At 38.9% G+C, this 15115-nt stretch overlaps 1 protein-coding gene across 2 annotated transcripts in view; it reads right to left on the reverse strand.

The window, feature by feature from the left end:
• Positions 1-15115, reverse strand: part of LOC113240587 (dynein heavy chain 1, axonemal-like) — a 72392-nt gene that overhangs the window by 25859 nt on the left and 31418 nt on the right. The window contains exons 2-11 of one of the 2 annotated variants that reach the window (XM_026477923.1): positions 13199-13243; positions 11680-11827; positions 8048-8151; positions 6257-6333; positions 6106-6173; positions 3274-3403; positions 2479-2622; positions 1712-1878; positions 807-1032; positions 189-384 (exon numbers count right to left, since the gene is read on the reverse strand). In XM_026477923.1, the coding sequence (XP_026333708.1) occupies positions 189-384; positions 807-1032; positions 1712-1878; positions 2479-2622; positions 3274-3403; positions 6106-6173; positions 6257-6333; positions 8048-8151; positions 11680-11825 (1258 nt within the window). In that variant the 5' untranslated portion in view covers positions 11826-11827; positions 13199-13243. Of the gene's footprint in view, positions 1-188; positions 385-806; positions 1033-1711; positions 1879-2478; positions 2623-3273; positions 3404-6105; positions 6174-6256; positions 6334-8047; positions 8152-11679; positions 11828-13198; positions 13303-15115 lie in introns of those variants that run through there. The other variant, XM_026477922.1, reaches the window with a different exon arrangement.

A 15115-nucleotide genomic window follows, 5' to 3' on the forward strand; every position in this document is an offset into this window, starting at 1 on the left:
CTTCACCAACTCTGAGAGATTAGCACTTCAGATTTGTTGTGATGCTTTTTGGACAGCAGTTATGAGTAGTAGGCTGACAAAAGGTGGATTCACGTTATTTTGGCTGGACCTGGCCTAATAAAAAGAGCCTCGACAAGGATTTTCTGCTTTTTTTAGGATCAACGTGGTAGTGCATGTTGGTTACTCACCATTGGGCTCAGTCTCTGCCATAGCCCGAATGAATAGCTTGACAAACCACTCCAATGAATACTGGTACATAGGATCAACATTGGCCATGCCCGAAAGGCAGAAGAACAGTATCTGTCCACGGTTGGCTACTGGTACGTAATCTTGACGAGCCTCGTCTATCTCGATCGTCGTGCGTTCAATGTCTGCTACTTTTATCTGTGGATATAAATATACGGGTAATGGCTGGTTAAAGTGTTGGTTTTATTCATCAATCATCAATTTGAGGAGTGACATACCTACATCATAAGTTCGGGATACAGAAAGCCAACAGTCTTATAAGGCTGTCTTATAGTGTAGGTATTGTGAAATCGGAATATTGTAAATTGGCAGCTTTGCGTCCTAAGTGTCATGCGTCAGTTTAAGCTGAATTTATTATTCGATTTAATTCCGAACAATAGTTTCGTTTCCTATGTGTAACAATCGCGAAAACCTAAGAACTCGATAATATAATATAATTTTAAGTGCCGCCAGTATTTAAGCCGATAAATGGTATAAGGTAAAACGGCTTGTCTATTGTGTTCCAATAATGTAATAAATAAAAAAACAATATCAGAAATGTAAGATTAATTTGCACTTACGTGAATTTCAGCACTCTTGACTTTGATAGCCTCTAGCGTTAAGATGAGTGGCAAGTCATCTACCGGCGAGCCTTCGCTGTTGGACAGGCCGTACAAGATGTCGGACTGCATTTCGGCCAGTTGCTGCGCCATCTGCGCGCGCGATACGATCAGCTGCCCGCGTAACTCCTCCAGATCCGGCCGTTCTTGAGCTACCACTATTGCCAACAGCTGTTCTTCTAAGCCACTGCATGGGACAATACAAAGACCAATAAACACCCAAGTGTTGGTCTTACGACAAGAATTACATATTCTTTCGTATTTAGGTGCTACTGGCTTTTTTTTTGACTTGGGGTAATTGTTATAGATACTCCTAAGCCCAGGGAGACTCAGGGGTTATGAAGGGCTCTCCCGTTTGGAGGGCCTACCCGACTAAACCCCGCCGGGTTTACCTCTCGCCGGTTGAGTCGGCGCCGTGGGGTCAGTGAACATTCACCGAGACAGGTGCTACTGGCCTGACATTTAAGAACGTCAATAGTCAATTCCATATTATTGCTCTCATTAACTCGAAAAATTAAGTAAATAGATGAGTAGCAATGTCTATCTATTAGACGCCACTTTATGTATAGTGCTAAATAAAGAGGTTTGGGAACTGTAAAATCTTGAACCATTTTTACTAAGTCATAGAAAGAAACATTTACAAAGCACTGTGGTTAAATGTTTAATCATAATTTACTTAATCTAGCTTAAGGAAGAGTAAAGCGATGTACCGATCAAATAGAATCTGCAATCGACGTTCATTTGCGTGAGTCCACCAACAGAGAGAGATTCACATCATCCCATAATAAATATACTCCGTTATGACTACGATCGCTCTGTCAAGAGTGCTACGTAAAAGAATAATAATAATTTATGTACAGTCGTACCTGGGCACAAGCGCGAAGTTGACGACTTGCACTTTGACGGAAGTCTCAGGCGTGTACTTGGGATTGGGCAACTTGGTGGTCATGTACAGGCGGAAGCCCGGCATGAATGGGATTATCGAGTCGCCTAGTTTCAGAACCAGCTGGCCTGCTTGACGGAAGTATTGGCGCTGAGGGAGTATATTATACATTTTAGTTTATCGTCATCAACATACATTTCACTGCTGATAATTGGGGTGCACCAAAGAAGCCATTCCTTTCCCGTACGTCTAGCGTACTTTGGGCAACAATCGACGATTATCTTAAACCGATTGACTAATCCTTTGACCACGATGGCAAGCATTATAGTGTATGCCATCGATACGATAAGAAGAAAAAGGATTATAAAGCCTTCTATCTGTGTATGAATTTTCTAGTAACCATACCAACTGACACTCCATTTGATGTTTTTCAATGTTTTATTTAATTGGGATTAACTTTGCGACCTCCGGAGTTATTGACGGTTATAAGACATTTTCTATCAAAGCACGACCAAATAGCGAGAATAAACCGTGGTTTTGAAGTTAAAAGGGAATGCGACAACATCAGTAATTGTTGACATCTAAGTTAACAAGATAAATCAATTCGTGAATCGAGTCGTCTATATCAAAAATATATACAGTGACCTTTATTGTATAGAGACCTGAAAAACTGCGTCATACCATACATCATCTATGATTCAGCTCGTATAACAAAATTTGTTGAAAATCACGATAGAGGCTTAAGGATACCTTGAGCACGGGGTCGAGTGCAGGGTCGACCTCTTGCCCGACATTCTCAAGCAGGATCGGCTTGCCGAAACGCAGCCCCGACTCGAAGCTGCGCAGCAAATCGCGGTCGTTCGGTTTGCATACTATCAGCCCTTCCAGTTTGCCCTGAAACATGGCATTTAATTGGCTATAGTGGATGTTATAATTCCAGGAAAGCAGCGTGAGGAAGGCACAGAAGAAGTTTGATCAAAACAGATCAAATGAAGGTATTTCTTATCTGTTAAAGATCAGCTAGCTCAAAACCACAAGGCCAACTGACCTCCGAAATCGTAAATAGCATCCCAAGAACGTTCTTTATCACAGTTGAGCTTGTATTTGGCTTGTTTTTAACAAGACCGGAAAGAGTCTAATTTCAAGGAAATTCATCATAGATGTTGGAAATATGCAACTACGAAAAGTTTATCAAATGAGCCCCAGTATGAAAAATTGTGATGTCGTTGTCGGAAGTCAACAACGACATCAAGTTTTCGAGACTTGCCATTTTTTAAAAAGAATTATAATATATTAATATTTCTCATTAAAAAAAACGGATCATGTTTTCTCCGATTGGTGATAAACTGCCTCACAGCCTATCCGTATATTTTATGGCATTATATATTTATTATAATTATTTGTTTTACATAAAATATGACTGATTATTCTGTATCTTGGAGATAAACCTGAAAAATACTAAGTAGATTTATCTCGTTCTAAAACTTATCAACAAATCGTGAAAGAGACTATAGCTGCTGTATTCATTGTAATTAGCAGATTTACCATAGCCCGGATCCATTTGTTGGCCTGCGTCTGCGGGTCGATGATGAGCGGCCAGCGGCGCGAGTTGGACATCAGCACCGCGGATTCCACAGACATTGGGTCGCGCGGCAGCCCGTACATCTGCCACGTCCTGTGCATCCACCAAGTCACATCAGCCATAGTGTGATTGTATTAAGTAGACGCATGATCGCGTATACATGGAGGATTGCCGTTATTAGCGGTATTGTTGTTGACGTGATCTCTGTCACACGAAAAGCTCGGAAGCTCTAACTAAAGCTCCGATGAATGATATTATAAGTATCTCTGTGTCTCAACTGTGTAATATCTTCGGTAGTAGACATTGACTTACAAATAAATGGACGACGGGTCTAATACAAAAACCACGAAAAAAATGTCCCAAGTCAACCTATATAAACGTAGTGACATGTAAAGGAATATGAAAAAGCTAAAACGTTGAATTCAAATTGTAATGTCATCGCAGTACTGTCAAATTTTGCTTGCTTCGCTGTCAGTCGAACAAACGAAGACTAAAGCGTGAATGACGCTCTGTATACGATTTTAACGCCCTATAAGTTCGGACACTTTTTAGCGCGGACCCGACGTCCATATGATTGTAAGTCAATGGTAGTAGAGCATAAACTGGTCGTGTTATTCAGTGTAAAGAAGTTTTCATTACTTCTGACCCACCGTGATGAGGACGCTATCGCGTCGGCGTTCGCTTCAGAGGTAATGATTTCTCTTGCTTTACTTCGTCTTCAACTAGGTTGGCATCAAATTTATTTGTCCTATACATAAGATAATTAGAGCTGACTGTTCCACATCTTGCTAAATTAGTTTTGGTTATAGTGACCCTCCCTGCCGACCCTTAGCGCCCAGTTACACGAGGAGAATGTTTAACATTAATGGCGAATTTGAATTCTATTTACTAGGTAACAACATTTAAATTCCTCTGAACAATACAACACTGCGGTTGCCGCGCGGGGCGCCGCGTAGACCAGATTCAAGCCAGTCTCGCCTGCGTGCCCGGGACGCTCATTTAACTTAAAACGTAAAAGCTAAGTAAATAGAGCGTATTTTGCCATGACAGTTAAATGCACGCGGTCGCTGCGCGGCGGCAAGGCGGACTCCGCGCGGCGGTCGCGGGGTGAGCGTCATGAAATTTGTGTCGCTTAGGGTATACGAGATGGGCATTACAACCTGTGCGCGCTCAGGAACCTTGTAATTACAGGGTTGTCACAGACCTCTGTCACTTGACGTCATCCAGGGATCGATAGGGTAGAGCCTCGGGTGGGGAGGCCATTGTACACGTACAGTTCCCACCCTATTTTCCAGATAGGCACCTGAGCTGTAGGCACGCTCACTTCCCGTTGCGCATTACACAACTAGCGGTTGCCACCGATAAGCCGTCGACTTTAAGTCCAATACCAAATCTCCTCATTGGTGGCGGAGCTGTAAGGCACGCTCACGTTTTTCGGCGTCGGGAACGCCGAAAAACGACGTCTCCAGTTCCTAATTAGAGCTGACAAAAGAGTTACAGAATAATACGCAATCCGTACTGTGTTCCCTGATCATGCTTCAGCGTACGATCTGGCTACACTGCCGAGTTTCACCGCCGCCGCCGGTAAACTTGCGCAAACCATATACCGTTTTCCCTTAAATAGCATAATAAAATTATAGGGAGTTACACCGTGTAGTCATTCCTTCATGCAGTCATAGTGTAGTTTATATTCTACTGCCAGTTATCTCCAATGATAAGTAAGTTCAAATGGGACTGCTTTCTAGGTTCAGGCGTTACTTTGCGGAAATCCATATTAATAAAAATAGAAGTTGTAAAAGTGGTACGAAGAGAGAGAGAGAGAGGTAAAGTACGACTTGAAGTAGGAAGACCAGGGTCACTAAATACAAATCGGCGTTTATTCACGTAGGTGAAGTATCGAAATGAGGCATAATCGTAGTTATCTTCGATGCCAGCTTCCCGTCTCACGAGGTAGAAGCGGCAGACGGTGATCTATGATACCGAGCGAATTCTACGAGCTTTTATCTAAGTATCCCAACGAAGGTGGAAGTACTAGGAGTGCCACTCATAGGCCATATGATTCGATACAATGCAATTTTCTTTACAGCTCATAATATGGTAATTTAGTGAACACTTAATTAGCGCGTTTTAACTCGACGCTAATCCTATCTAGTTGGAACTAATTTATAATGATGTGGTGTTGTGAAGTAAGTCATTTTGCTATTCGCAGAGAAGCAATACGAGACTGTGTCTAATAGCAATAAGGACATGCATAGCGGAACATTTTTCTTTCGAAAAATACAATTGCTATTTGTTGCAGGTGTCTTGGCCAGGTATTTATTTTATGATATCAAGTGGCGGGACGAACAAGTCGTGTGACTGTTGGTAAGCGACACGCCCGGTCCATAGCAGTTGCAGTGCCAATCAGAACTTTAAATTGCAAAGATTTGATTGGGTAACGCCTAAGCGCCGGTTACATGACGCGAAAGATTCCGCGCGGCCACCGCGCTGTGACCGCCCAGTTACCGCGTTTTCACGTACATTAATTGCGAATCTGAATTCTATTTACTACGCAACAACATTTAAATTCCTCGGAATAACATAACCGCGCGGAAGTCGCGCGGCCGCCGCGTAGATCAAAGACTACGCCCGCGCGCCCAGAACGCTCATTTCAATTAAAACGTAAAACCTAAACAAATAGACATTGATTTGTCATGACAGTTAGACGCACGCAGTCGCTGCGCGGCGGCCGATAAGATTCGTGTGGAATAAATGCGCCCTAAGTGTAATTTGTGTATTGAGAAGTAAGGACAAACCTGATTTGTACGGCATCTCCAAGTATAGACAAAGGAGTTCCACCTTCTGAATGCGGCACACCGACTTCCTTTGAATTGGGATTATATTTTTAAATGTTACGAAGAAGTTTTCTAACTAAAATGCAAAGTTTATATATATATTGAAATTTACTTTTATGTGGTCAATCCAACGTCGCAGAAGGTCGCGTCGGTACTCATCTGTGAATGGTGTTATGTAGCCAACAGCGCCTGCCAAGTAAATAAAGCAAAGATGTCAGGTAAAATAATGTGCTGCCCTAAAAGTCCATTACCCAGTTTTCGTCAGATTAGGGTTTTTTTGTATGTTTTGCCATGAATTAATAACGCAAGTGGACTAAGTAATTTCCATACTACAGATGATAACTCTAAATTATACCTTTTTTATAAAAAAAGTGTGGAATTACATCTATTTGCCATGTTTGATTGAAAACGGTGAACGGAATGATTTTCGATTGATGATCTTGATGATCTTCGATTTTCAAGGTTTTGCGCGAGATATTTAATACGAGCAACGTATAAAGCGAAAATATATGCAACTACACGTACTGTTGGCACACGTGTCACACCAATTAAGCACTGTATTTTTGTTCTGTGATTATCACAATTATGGCCAGGCTAAACAAATAAGTCAGTCGGTAGAGCACTATGGTTATTTATTATATATAAAAACGGGGCACAGATATATTACACAGATACTACGACGTAAGCAAATACTTACAACATGAACTAATACAAAATTACAGCAGAAAAGACGCACATGAAAAAAACTTCTAGTGTTAAACGCGGATTCTTGGATACTAACTAGGGAGCGTGAGGGTGCGGGTCGGTACACACGCATAAAACAGAAGTTACCGGAAGTCGTTTCATTATTACCATATTTGGTCATGCAAAAGTGACATTTTGACAAAACAGGGTCGATGGCGAGAAGCGCTATCTACATTCGCAAAGACTAATGTAGTTCTTCGAGGATGTGTGATCGTCGCGATATCGGGTAGGACACCTTCGAGTACGCTCCGGGCGCACTAGGTGGGGTTGACACGCTATACAAGACATATTCTTGCAAGTTTTCTTACTGACGATTTTTATTTATTTACTACTAATAGCATACAATCGCTAGAATAGAATAGAATCGTTTATTTCATGTTATCAATGTCACAATATTGCAATTGGAAATACAATGTCAAGGGATAACTATGATCGTCAGTAATAAAATAATAATAATAATAATAATAATAATGAATATAAAATAAAGTAGTATAACTACTGCTTGTCGGATAAAATAAAAAAAATTGTTTCAAAAGAAACTCATCGACACTGTACAATTCAATATCCAATAAAAGGATTTTTAGTCGGGTACAAAACGTTTCATCGTTTCTAACACTTTTCAGGTCTGCGGGTAGATGTTCGTAGAATCGGGGACCTATTACCCGCGGATTTCTAGTTGCAAGTTCGGTACGGTGGGCAACGGATTTTAGTGTTCCCGCGTTTCGTAACGCTCGGCCTCCGCCCGTACGTCGCTCATAAGTAGCCAAGTTTTGACGCGCATAAACTATTATATCATAAATATATTGTGAGTACATGCTCATTATATTGTATTTCTTAAAAAGGTTTCTGCAGGTCTGACCCTTTTTTATGCCTACTATTGTTCTTAGTGCACGTTTTTGAAGAATAAATACCCTAATCGACTCAGTTGAATTACCCCACAGTGTGTGCCATAAGACATCAACGAATGAAAATATGCAAAATACGTCTGCCTCAATACCACATTGGAAACAAGAGGACGCAGTTTCCTCAATGCGTATGCATATGCTATACGCGTATGCTATATTCTATATAATTTGTTTTATTTGTTTCTGTTGTCAGAATAGGGTTCCCGACCCGGATTCACAAACAAGAGACAGACAAGGAAACAATGCCAACTGACAGGCGCTGAGCAGGATGTCCCCGATGAGGTTGACGTTGGCGACGGCCAACTCCTTGATGGTATTCACCCAGCGCACGCGTTCGCTCGACATCCCGTGCAGCAATCTGCGGGACATCACACCAGTTTTATTCATGTGTTAAACCTATACCTTCGAAAACTACTTTTCTCTTTACCTAGCCATTCCTACACAACAACAAAATACAGTTCTCTTCTTTTTCTTTTCAAACTTTATCCAATAAGATTTGAGAAATCAATTTTGAATAGTCACCGACTTAAAGTTGAGCACCAATTTCGAAGCACCAAATTCCATATTTGATACCTATATTATATATTTCATTTAAATGCATTCCTTTAATGGCGTAATATAAAACTATAACTAGTGAATGCGTAGAGTAAACAATATATCCATATTGTAAGTGAACAACACAATAATTCTAGCCATTTATTGTTTTGACTTTCGTTTGTATGTTTTGTAAATTGTCCTAAATAAATAATTAAACGTATATTACGGTCCTGCCGAAATATCGAGTACAACGCTTCTAAGTTTGAGATGATAAAGGTTGAGGCTCTCCTGTACTCGACCTCTCTTACGTAAAGTATCGTATGTCCAAATTGCCAAGTTCACAAGGGAGCGTTCTAAAGTTCTGAATTCACTGAAAAGAGGGTAACGCGTGACTTTAGTATTTCTCAGTTTTATTCATAAAGCACGTTACTCACATAGACGATTCTAAAATCCTAGATATCGCTTAGATGCTCTATTAGATGATCACTCTATGTGAGTAACGAGTTTTGCCGAATAAAACTGAGAATTGCTAAAGTCACGCGTGTTACGCTCTTTTCAGTGAATTCTGAACTTTATAACGCTGCAAAGTTGGCAATTTCGACTTACAGTTCTTTATGTAGGAGGGGTCGACTTCGATTTTTTAGCAATAGACAGATGGACATTTTGGGTCTTTTATCAAGCACCATTTCAATCAGTCATTTTTCAAGCAAACTATTTTAATAAATACAGCGAAACAAAATTTTCAAACATATAAATCGCAGTATACATACTGCTATAAATAAAACGAAAAATGTATTTATGTAGGAAATGAAACTATTTTTCGTCAACCGTGACCATGGGACCTGTAAAGGGCCCGAAACGTCGGTTTGTTTGAAAAAACAAATATACGCGATTTAAATCCGGAAAAATAGTTTCATTTCCTATGTGTAACAATCGCGAAAACCTAAGAACTCGAAATGTATTTATGTCTTCACATACTTAATCTATTTCAAAAGCTTGCACTGCAAAAATCTTAACGAAACAGCCATCATTAAACGGTAAATTAAATAATACAATAAGATTGACGGCCCCACCGAATATACGTGTAATAGTTATTTATTATACACGGCTGCAAAATTGTTGTTTAACGCGAGTGCTTATATTGAAACCTGAGAAAGCTACGAGACGCAAAACAACTTTGCTGCCGAGCGAAACACACAACTTTTCACCTCACTGTAGAGAGGAAAATGGTAGATGAAAGAAAAATGGTTGAACATCATTTTTTTTTATTAGAAGAGAAAGTTTAGAGATTCGCTCTGGACCTTTTGGAGGGAGAAGTGTCGTTTTTATTTTGACTTTAAATTATTTTGTGAAATCTAGTTTAAAGTGGAATAGGATAGTGCTATTGTGCCTTAATCGAAGATTAAAACGCGAAATTATGCGAATCTCGAACTAAAATACACGTATCGGCCCGTTTTAAGAAACCCTGAGCCAATCCAAGCACGCCGCCTCAAATTGCCTATCCTCTTTGTGGCGGCCATATTTACAGAAACATAATTAAACTTCATGTTTAGGCAGATGGCTTTGCCAAAGCCTTAATAAATTAAAAAAAAAACGAGAAAGTTTATCTTCGGATGCGTTCTGAATTTACACCTCATCAATTTTTATCCGTGCTCGTACGGTTATTTTAGTTCTTCGAGGAATTAAAATAATTTAATAAACACCATTAGTTGTCATTGTTAATTTGATGTCAACAATAATAAGAATAAAATATACCAACGGATTTATGTTACATAAAGAGATAATGTACGTACAAATCGCGTAGTTGAACGTGTCATTATCTTTTTTTTTCATTGAAAGAAAAAGTTACGTGTACCACATTCTATCGTCAAGTTCGAATTTCAAAAACCTTTTCCACGCTAGCGTGCAAAAAACGCTTATGCGCGCTGATTTCTAATGAGAAAGAAAGCCTTTCCGAGCTAGGGAGGTGAAAAAGCTTTTACCGTAATTTTCTATATTTTTTTGCAATTTTGGATTTTCCCTTGTATTTCCCTCAAATTACAATTCATAATTTTTTTAAGACTTAATTACCCATTAATTTTATAAATATTCCAGTACTCCAACGTTTATTATACGGAAAATAAAATCAACAATCTCGCACGAATATTGCAAGTATGTATGTATTTCGCCCACTATCTACTCTTGCACGTTTAGGTATAATTTATAACAAACCAACTTTGTATTATTTATTGTTCGTGAGAATCTTTAAAAATGTTTAAAATTGTAACGCATTTTTGCACTATTAAAATTTATGACCAATTACCTACTAGAATAACCATGTTACTATATAATATTCGCATAGAGAAATCTTAATATCCATAGCAAAACAGAGTAAAATTATGTTACATTTTAAAGTAAATCTACGTCTACTACCTTTTTCCACGAATCAGATAAGGTTCCACCAGTGTGTTCTGCCCACCATAACATATGGTGCCGAGACATGGACGCTCACGCAGGAGACTGTGTACAGGTTGAGAGTTGCACAGAGGGCCATGGCGCGCGTCATGCTCGGCATCAGCCTTGTAGACCGAGCGTCCGAACGTCCGAACGTTGAGAATCGAGGAGGGACTAAAGTTCAGGATGCTGGAACTCGGATCATGGAACTCAAATGGGGCCGGACGGGACACCTAGCAAGGCAGGGTGATCGACTGATTGGTGGCCGAGGATGGGCAAAAGAAGCATTTGGCGCCCTGTTGCAAGGTGAGTCGATGACATAGTACGCGTCGCGGGGTGTCAATGGACGCGGCTAGCAAGGCACCGTAGTGGATGGCACAAACTTCGGGAGGCCTATACCCAGCAGTGGGTGAAATCAGGCTGTGGATGATGATGTTGAGTTTAATATAAGATATAATGTTTTTTTAACTTTAATTTGGTCATATATTGTATTTAAGTATATCCAATCACCAAATGCGTAATATTATTTTTTAAGTTATTAATCGCTCCTGGAAAGTAGTAGTTTTTCTTTTATAAGTTTATTCGGTATATTCATGTCATTTCTAAATATCATTTGTCAATTCTGACCATGTTTTCCTTTAATTTAATTTGTTGACTGAACAAAAAACGTTTTAATATCACTGTTTCTTTATTTACTTTTCTCTGATCCTAAAAAAACGAATTATAGCAATGTTCGAAAAGATATCTCACGTAACGTCATTTTTAAGATTCGAAATTGACAGTTGAACGACGCCAACACTTTTTTGGAACAATGAAGTAATATCCCCTTTTTGTATCTAGGTTGTATCTAAGTTCCATTTACTTTTTTTGTAACATTCGTATTTTTTACAGACGTTACAGCCCAGGCTCATATTACCTGTTCGCTCGATCCATACGTGCGAGGCACGCGTTAATGTCTGTCTCCATGCGGAATTTCTCGTCTTCCTTCTCCTGCAAGTACGCGTTCAATTTTGCGATGCCTTCCAGCAGAGCTTGCATCTTCGCTTGCGCCGCATCCAACATTGCTGTAAGGCAATTGGCGTTTTAGCAGGGATCAGCGTTGTTTTAGGCTAAGGGTTTTGGGATCTTGGGACTTGTATCTCTATGTTACGTACGTTTATAAATGTTTAGCAGCAATACCTCTCGTTAACGATGAAGAAAAATATCGTTATGGAACCAGTTGATCGAAGAAGGTTCACAAATTTGAGGAGTCCTTTAAAGTCCCCAACCCGTATTGGGCTAGAGTAGCGGTCTAGCTTAAGCCTTCTCCTTATAAAGACCCGTGCCCAGCGGTGAGATGTATAATAGGTTGATAATGATGAATCCTGTATGTTGAATAAAAACTTACCTTGAGATCTACATTGAGTGGGATTTACGAGACTTGGTGACTGTGAAGTAGTCTATAAAATATTATTTATTTAAACAAAGGTTTTGAAGTCCCTCAAAATACAATGACGGTTCTTTCCTTACCACGTTACATGTATATAACCAGAAATAGAGACGAAACGCCATTTAATTTATTTGAAAACTATTCTGCCATATCATTACTGTGACAACTGCGCTCCGATTGGCCAGCCCGAATTCGAAACAAATGACGGGTGTCGTCAATTTTTTTCACATCAAATCGACCAGTTAACTTGATCTTTGCTATAATGGACGAAAATAGCAAAATTACATATTTAATATTTAATTACCGATGAAATGTGATTCCGTTGTTTTGTAATTAGACGTTTTGCTGTTTTTCCCACATCACCGAATAGAACAGCACGGCACTGTTAGAGATATTGTCTTTATTACAATAAATACAGAATATTTTTTGGAATATACGGAGACGTACGCACAGGTCAGTAGTTGGCCTGTCTATATTTCAGTACAAACGAGAGTTGATATTTATAAGAGCTGTATCGCTAATGTGTTACCAGGAATATAGGCCCTTATTTCGTCTCTATTTCTGGTTATATAATCGATGCCACGTTATGACGTGTAAATTAATTACAATATGGTTTTACTTGCTTGTAGTGGTAACCACGTTTTTTATATTCCATGAATATAAAGGTATCTACAATATCCGTATTGGTTAAGACCAGCCATTGCTTGTAGCTTATTAAAAATGTTTATTTTAGTTACTTTGTGCATTTTTTTACATGGTGCCACTGTTATTACCGTTTATTCCTACTTCAGCTTTCTAGATGAATAGTTTTATCCTACGATATAGTAAAACTATTTCCGTAACTCCGGAACTCGAAAAAAGTAATTTATTAATGTTTGGTGGTGTAACATGTAGACATTTATCTACTCATTTGGAAAACCCTATTCCGATCATTATAATGATTAAACACCCTAAAATCCTTATTGACATAATCGGGTGTGGGTTCGAACAGAGAAATAAGACAAACCTTGGACAGCTTGTAACTCTTCACCGGCAGCCTTCAGAGCGGCTTTCTTGGGCGCTACGGCCTTGTTCACGTGATAGAACTTGTACATGGCGTGCACCCACATGCATAGAGACATGCACGCCTTTGACACCTGCACCAAAGTATAATTACTACCTTGTCATCAGTCACCACATTCCTTTATATTTCTACATAAGTTTTGGTTACAGTGACCCTCCCACCAACCCCCAGGGTATACCGGAAGAGCACTATAACCTGTGCAAACACACGGATATCCCGTGGATAGGGTTGTCACAGATCGTTGTCACGGGTTACATTCGGTCCTCAAAAGGCTAGTATTTCGGGTAAGAATTTTCTAATCACAGTATAAGAAAGACTACGTCAGTAGGAGTAGACTTTTTGTTCATGCTTATTTCTGCTGCCAAGCAGTAATGTGTTTTCTGCTGCCAAACAGTAATGTGTGCATTTCTGCGTTACGGTTCAAATGGGTAAGGATGCTATAGTCGGTCTTTTTGAAGGCGGAGTTGACAGTTCATAGTGAAGTGTTGCCCGCTTGCGAGCAGCTAGTGATTGCAGTCAATAAATATTCTATCGAGTATCGACTGAATATTGGTTACGCTTATGGAATAAATATCCGAACTATTTAATTTCTATTATCCTCGACCCGTTATTCATCCAGTTACTGAGCACAAGTTCATTTGAATTGTCAATTTTTCTAATGATAAAAAATGCAAATAGGAGACATATTTTAAAGATTTTCGTTTTAATTCAATACAGATAATCGAATCCGAGTATTCTTGTTAAGATGTATATGAATTTCATTATATATTTTTAAAAAACTATACAAGGCATATTTACTTAACGCCCAGCAATCTCCAGCGTAGCTGTTTATGTGTCGAGTTAGCATGTTAGCAGGTTAAGTTATAATTTATTTTTCAGTTAATTGTTATTACTGTAATTATGATTGTAAATTAGTTAAGGGCAATAAATTTAATATTTTATACATTTTAATATATATAATTTGATACAATTTAAAGTTTGGATAAATACAACAAACAAAGAAAAAAAAAGTATTTGTTAATTTTCAATTTGTATATTTGTGACGTCCACTGTGTTCCGTGCCGCACGAATCATCGCCGAATCCACTGAAAATCAGCGTCGTACCACACTTTCAGTGAGACGACAATAGCTGAGTGGATGACGGATTCAGTGGCTGCACAGCACACATCCTGTCTCCCTTATCTTTCTTTCTTCTATTTTTTATGTTTTTGTTTTGTTTGTAAATTGTATGTGTGCTGTGCTTTACATTGAATAAATAATTTCTATTTCTATTTCTATGAATAAGAAATGATGTCGATATTAGTAGGCCAATTGTCAAATTAAGAATAAAGTAGGCAATAACGCAATTGGCAATCATTAGAACGTTGTAACATTCACAATTCTGTCATTTTTGCAAAATTTTATGTTCCTTCAAAATCTATCGATAAAACTACCGACAACAGCTACATAACTATTTAAAATTTTATGAAACGTGGCAACCCCACAATTTTACTCCGTCTTCGAAAAAGACCGACTATAGAAAAATTCTAGGCACACGGGTGTTATCATCTTAAGTCTAAGTAAGGTGCGCAGAATCAAGCAGTAAGTACCTAATTAAAGCTCTTAGTATAACTGCAACTATTATAGGTAGGCGTATCGTTCACCATTAGCCACACGTTACTTTGACACCACAGGGTACAAAAGAATTCATGCAAATTAACTTTAGTACATATTTAAAACTGTAGATGGCGACACTTGTATAAATATTCAATATCGAAAATTTGAAATATCGACTGTGAACTGGCAACCGGTACTATCTCAATTTTGAGACTTTTACAGGATGAAGAAAAAAATCATTTATATAGCATCTGGTTTATTAAA

The sequence above is a fragment of the Hyposmocoma kahamanoa genome, unplaced genomic scaffold, assembly GCF_003589595.1.
Source record: "Hyposmocoma kahamanoa isolate Upper Pololo Valley unplaced genomic scaffold, ASM358959v1 157, whole genome shotgun sequence".
NCBI lineage: Eukaryota > Metazoa > Arthropoda > Insecta > Lepidoptera > Cosmopterigidae > Hyposmocoma > Hyposmocoma kahamanoa.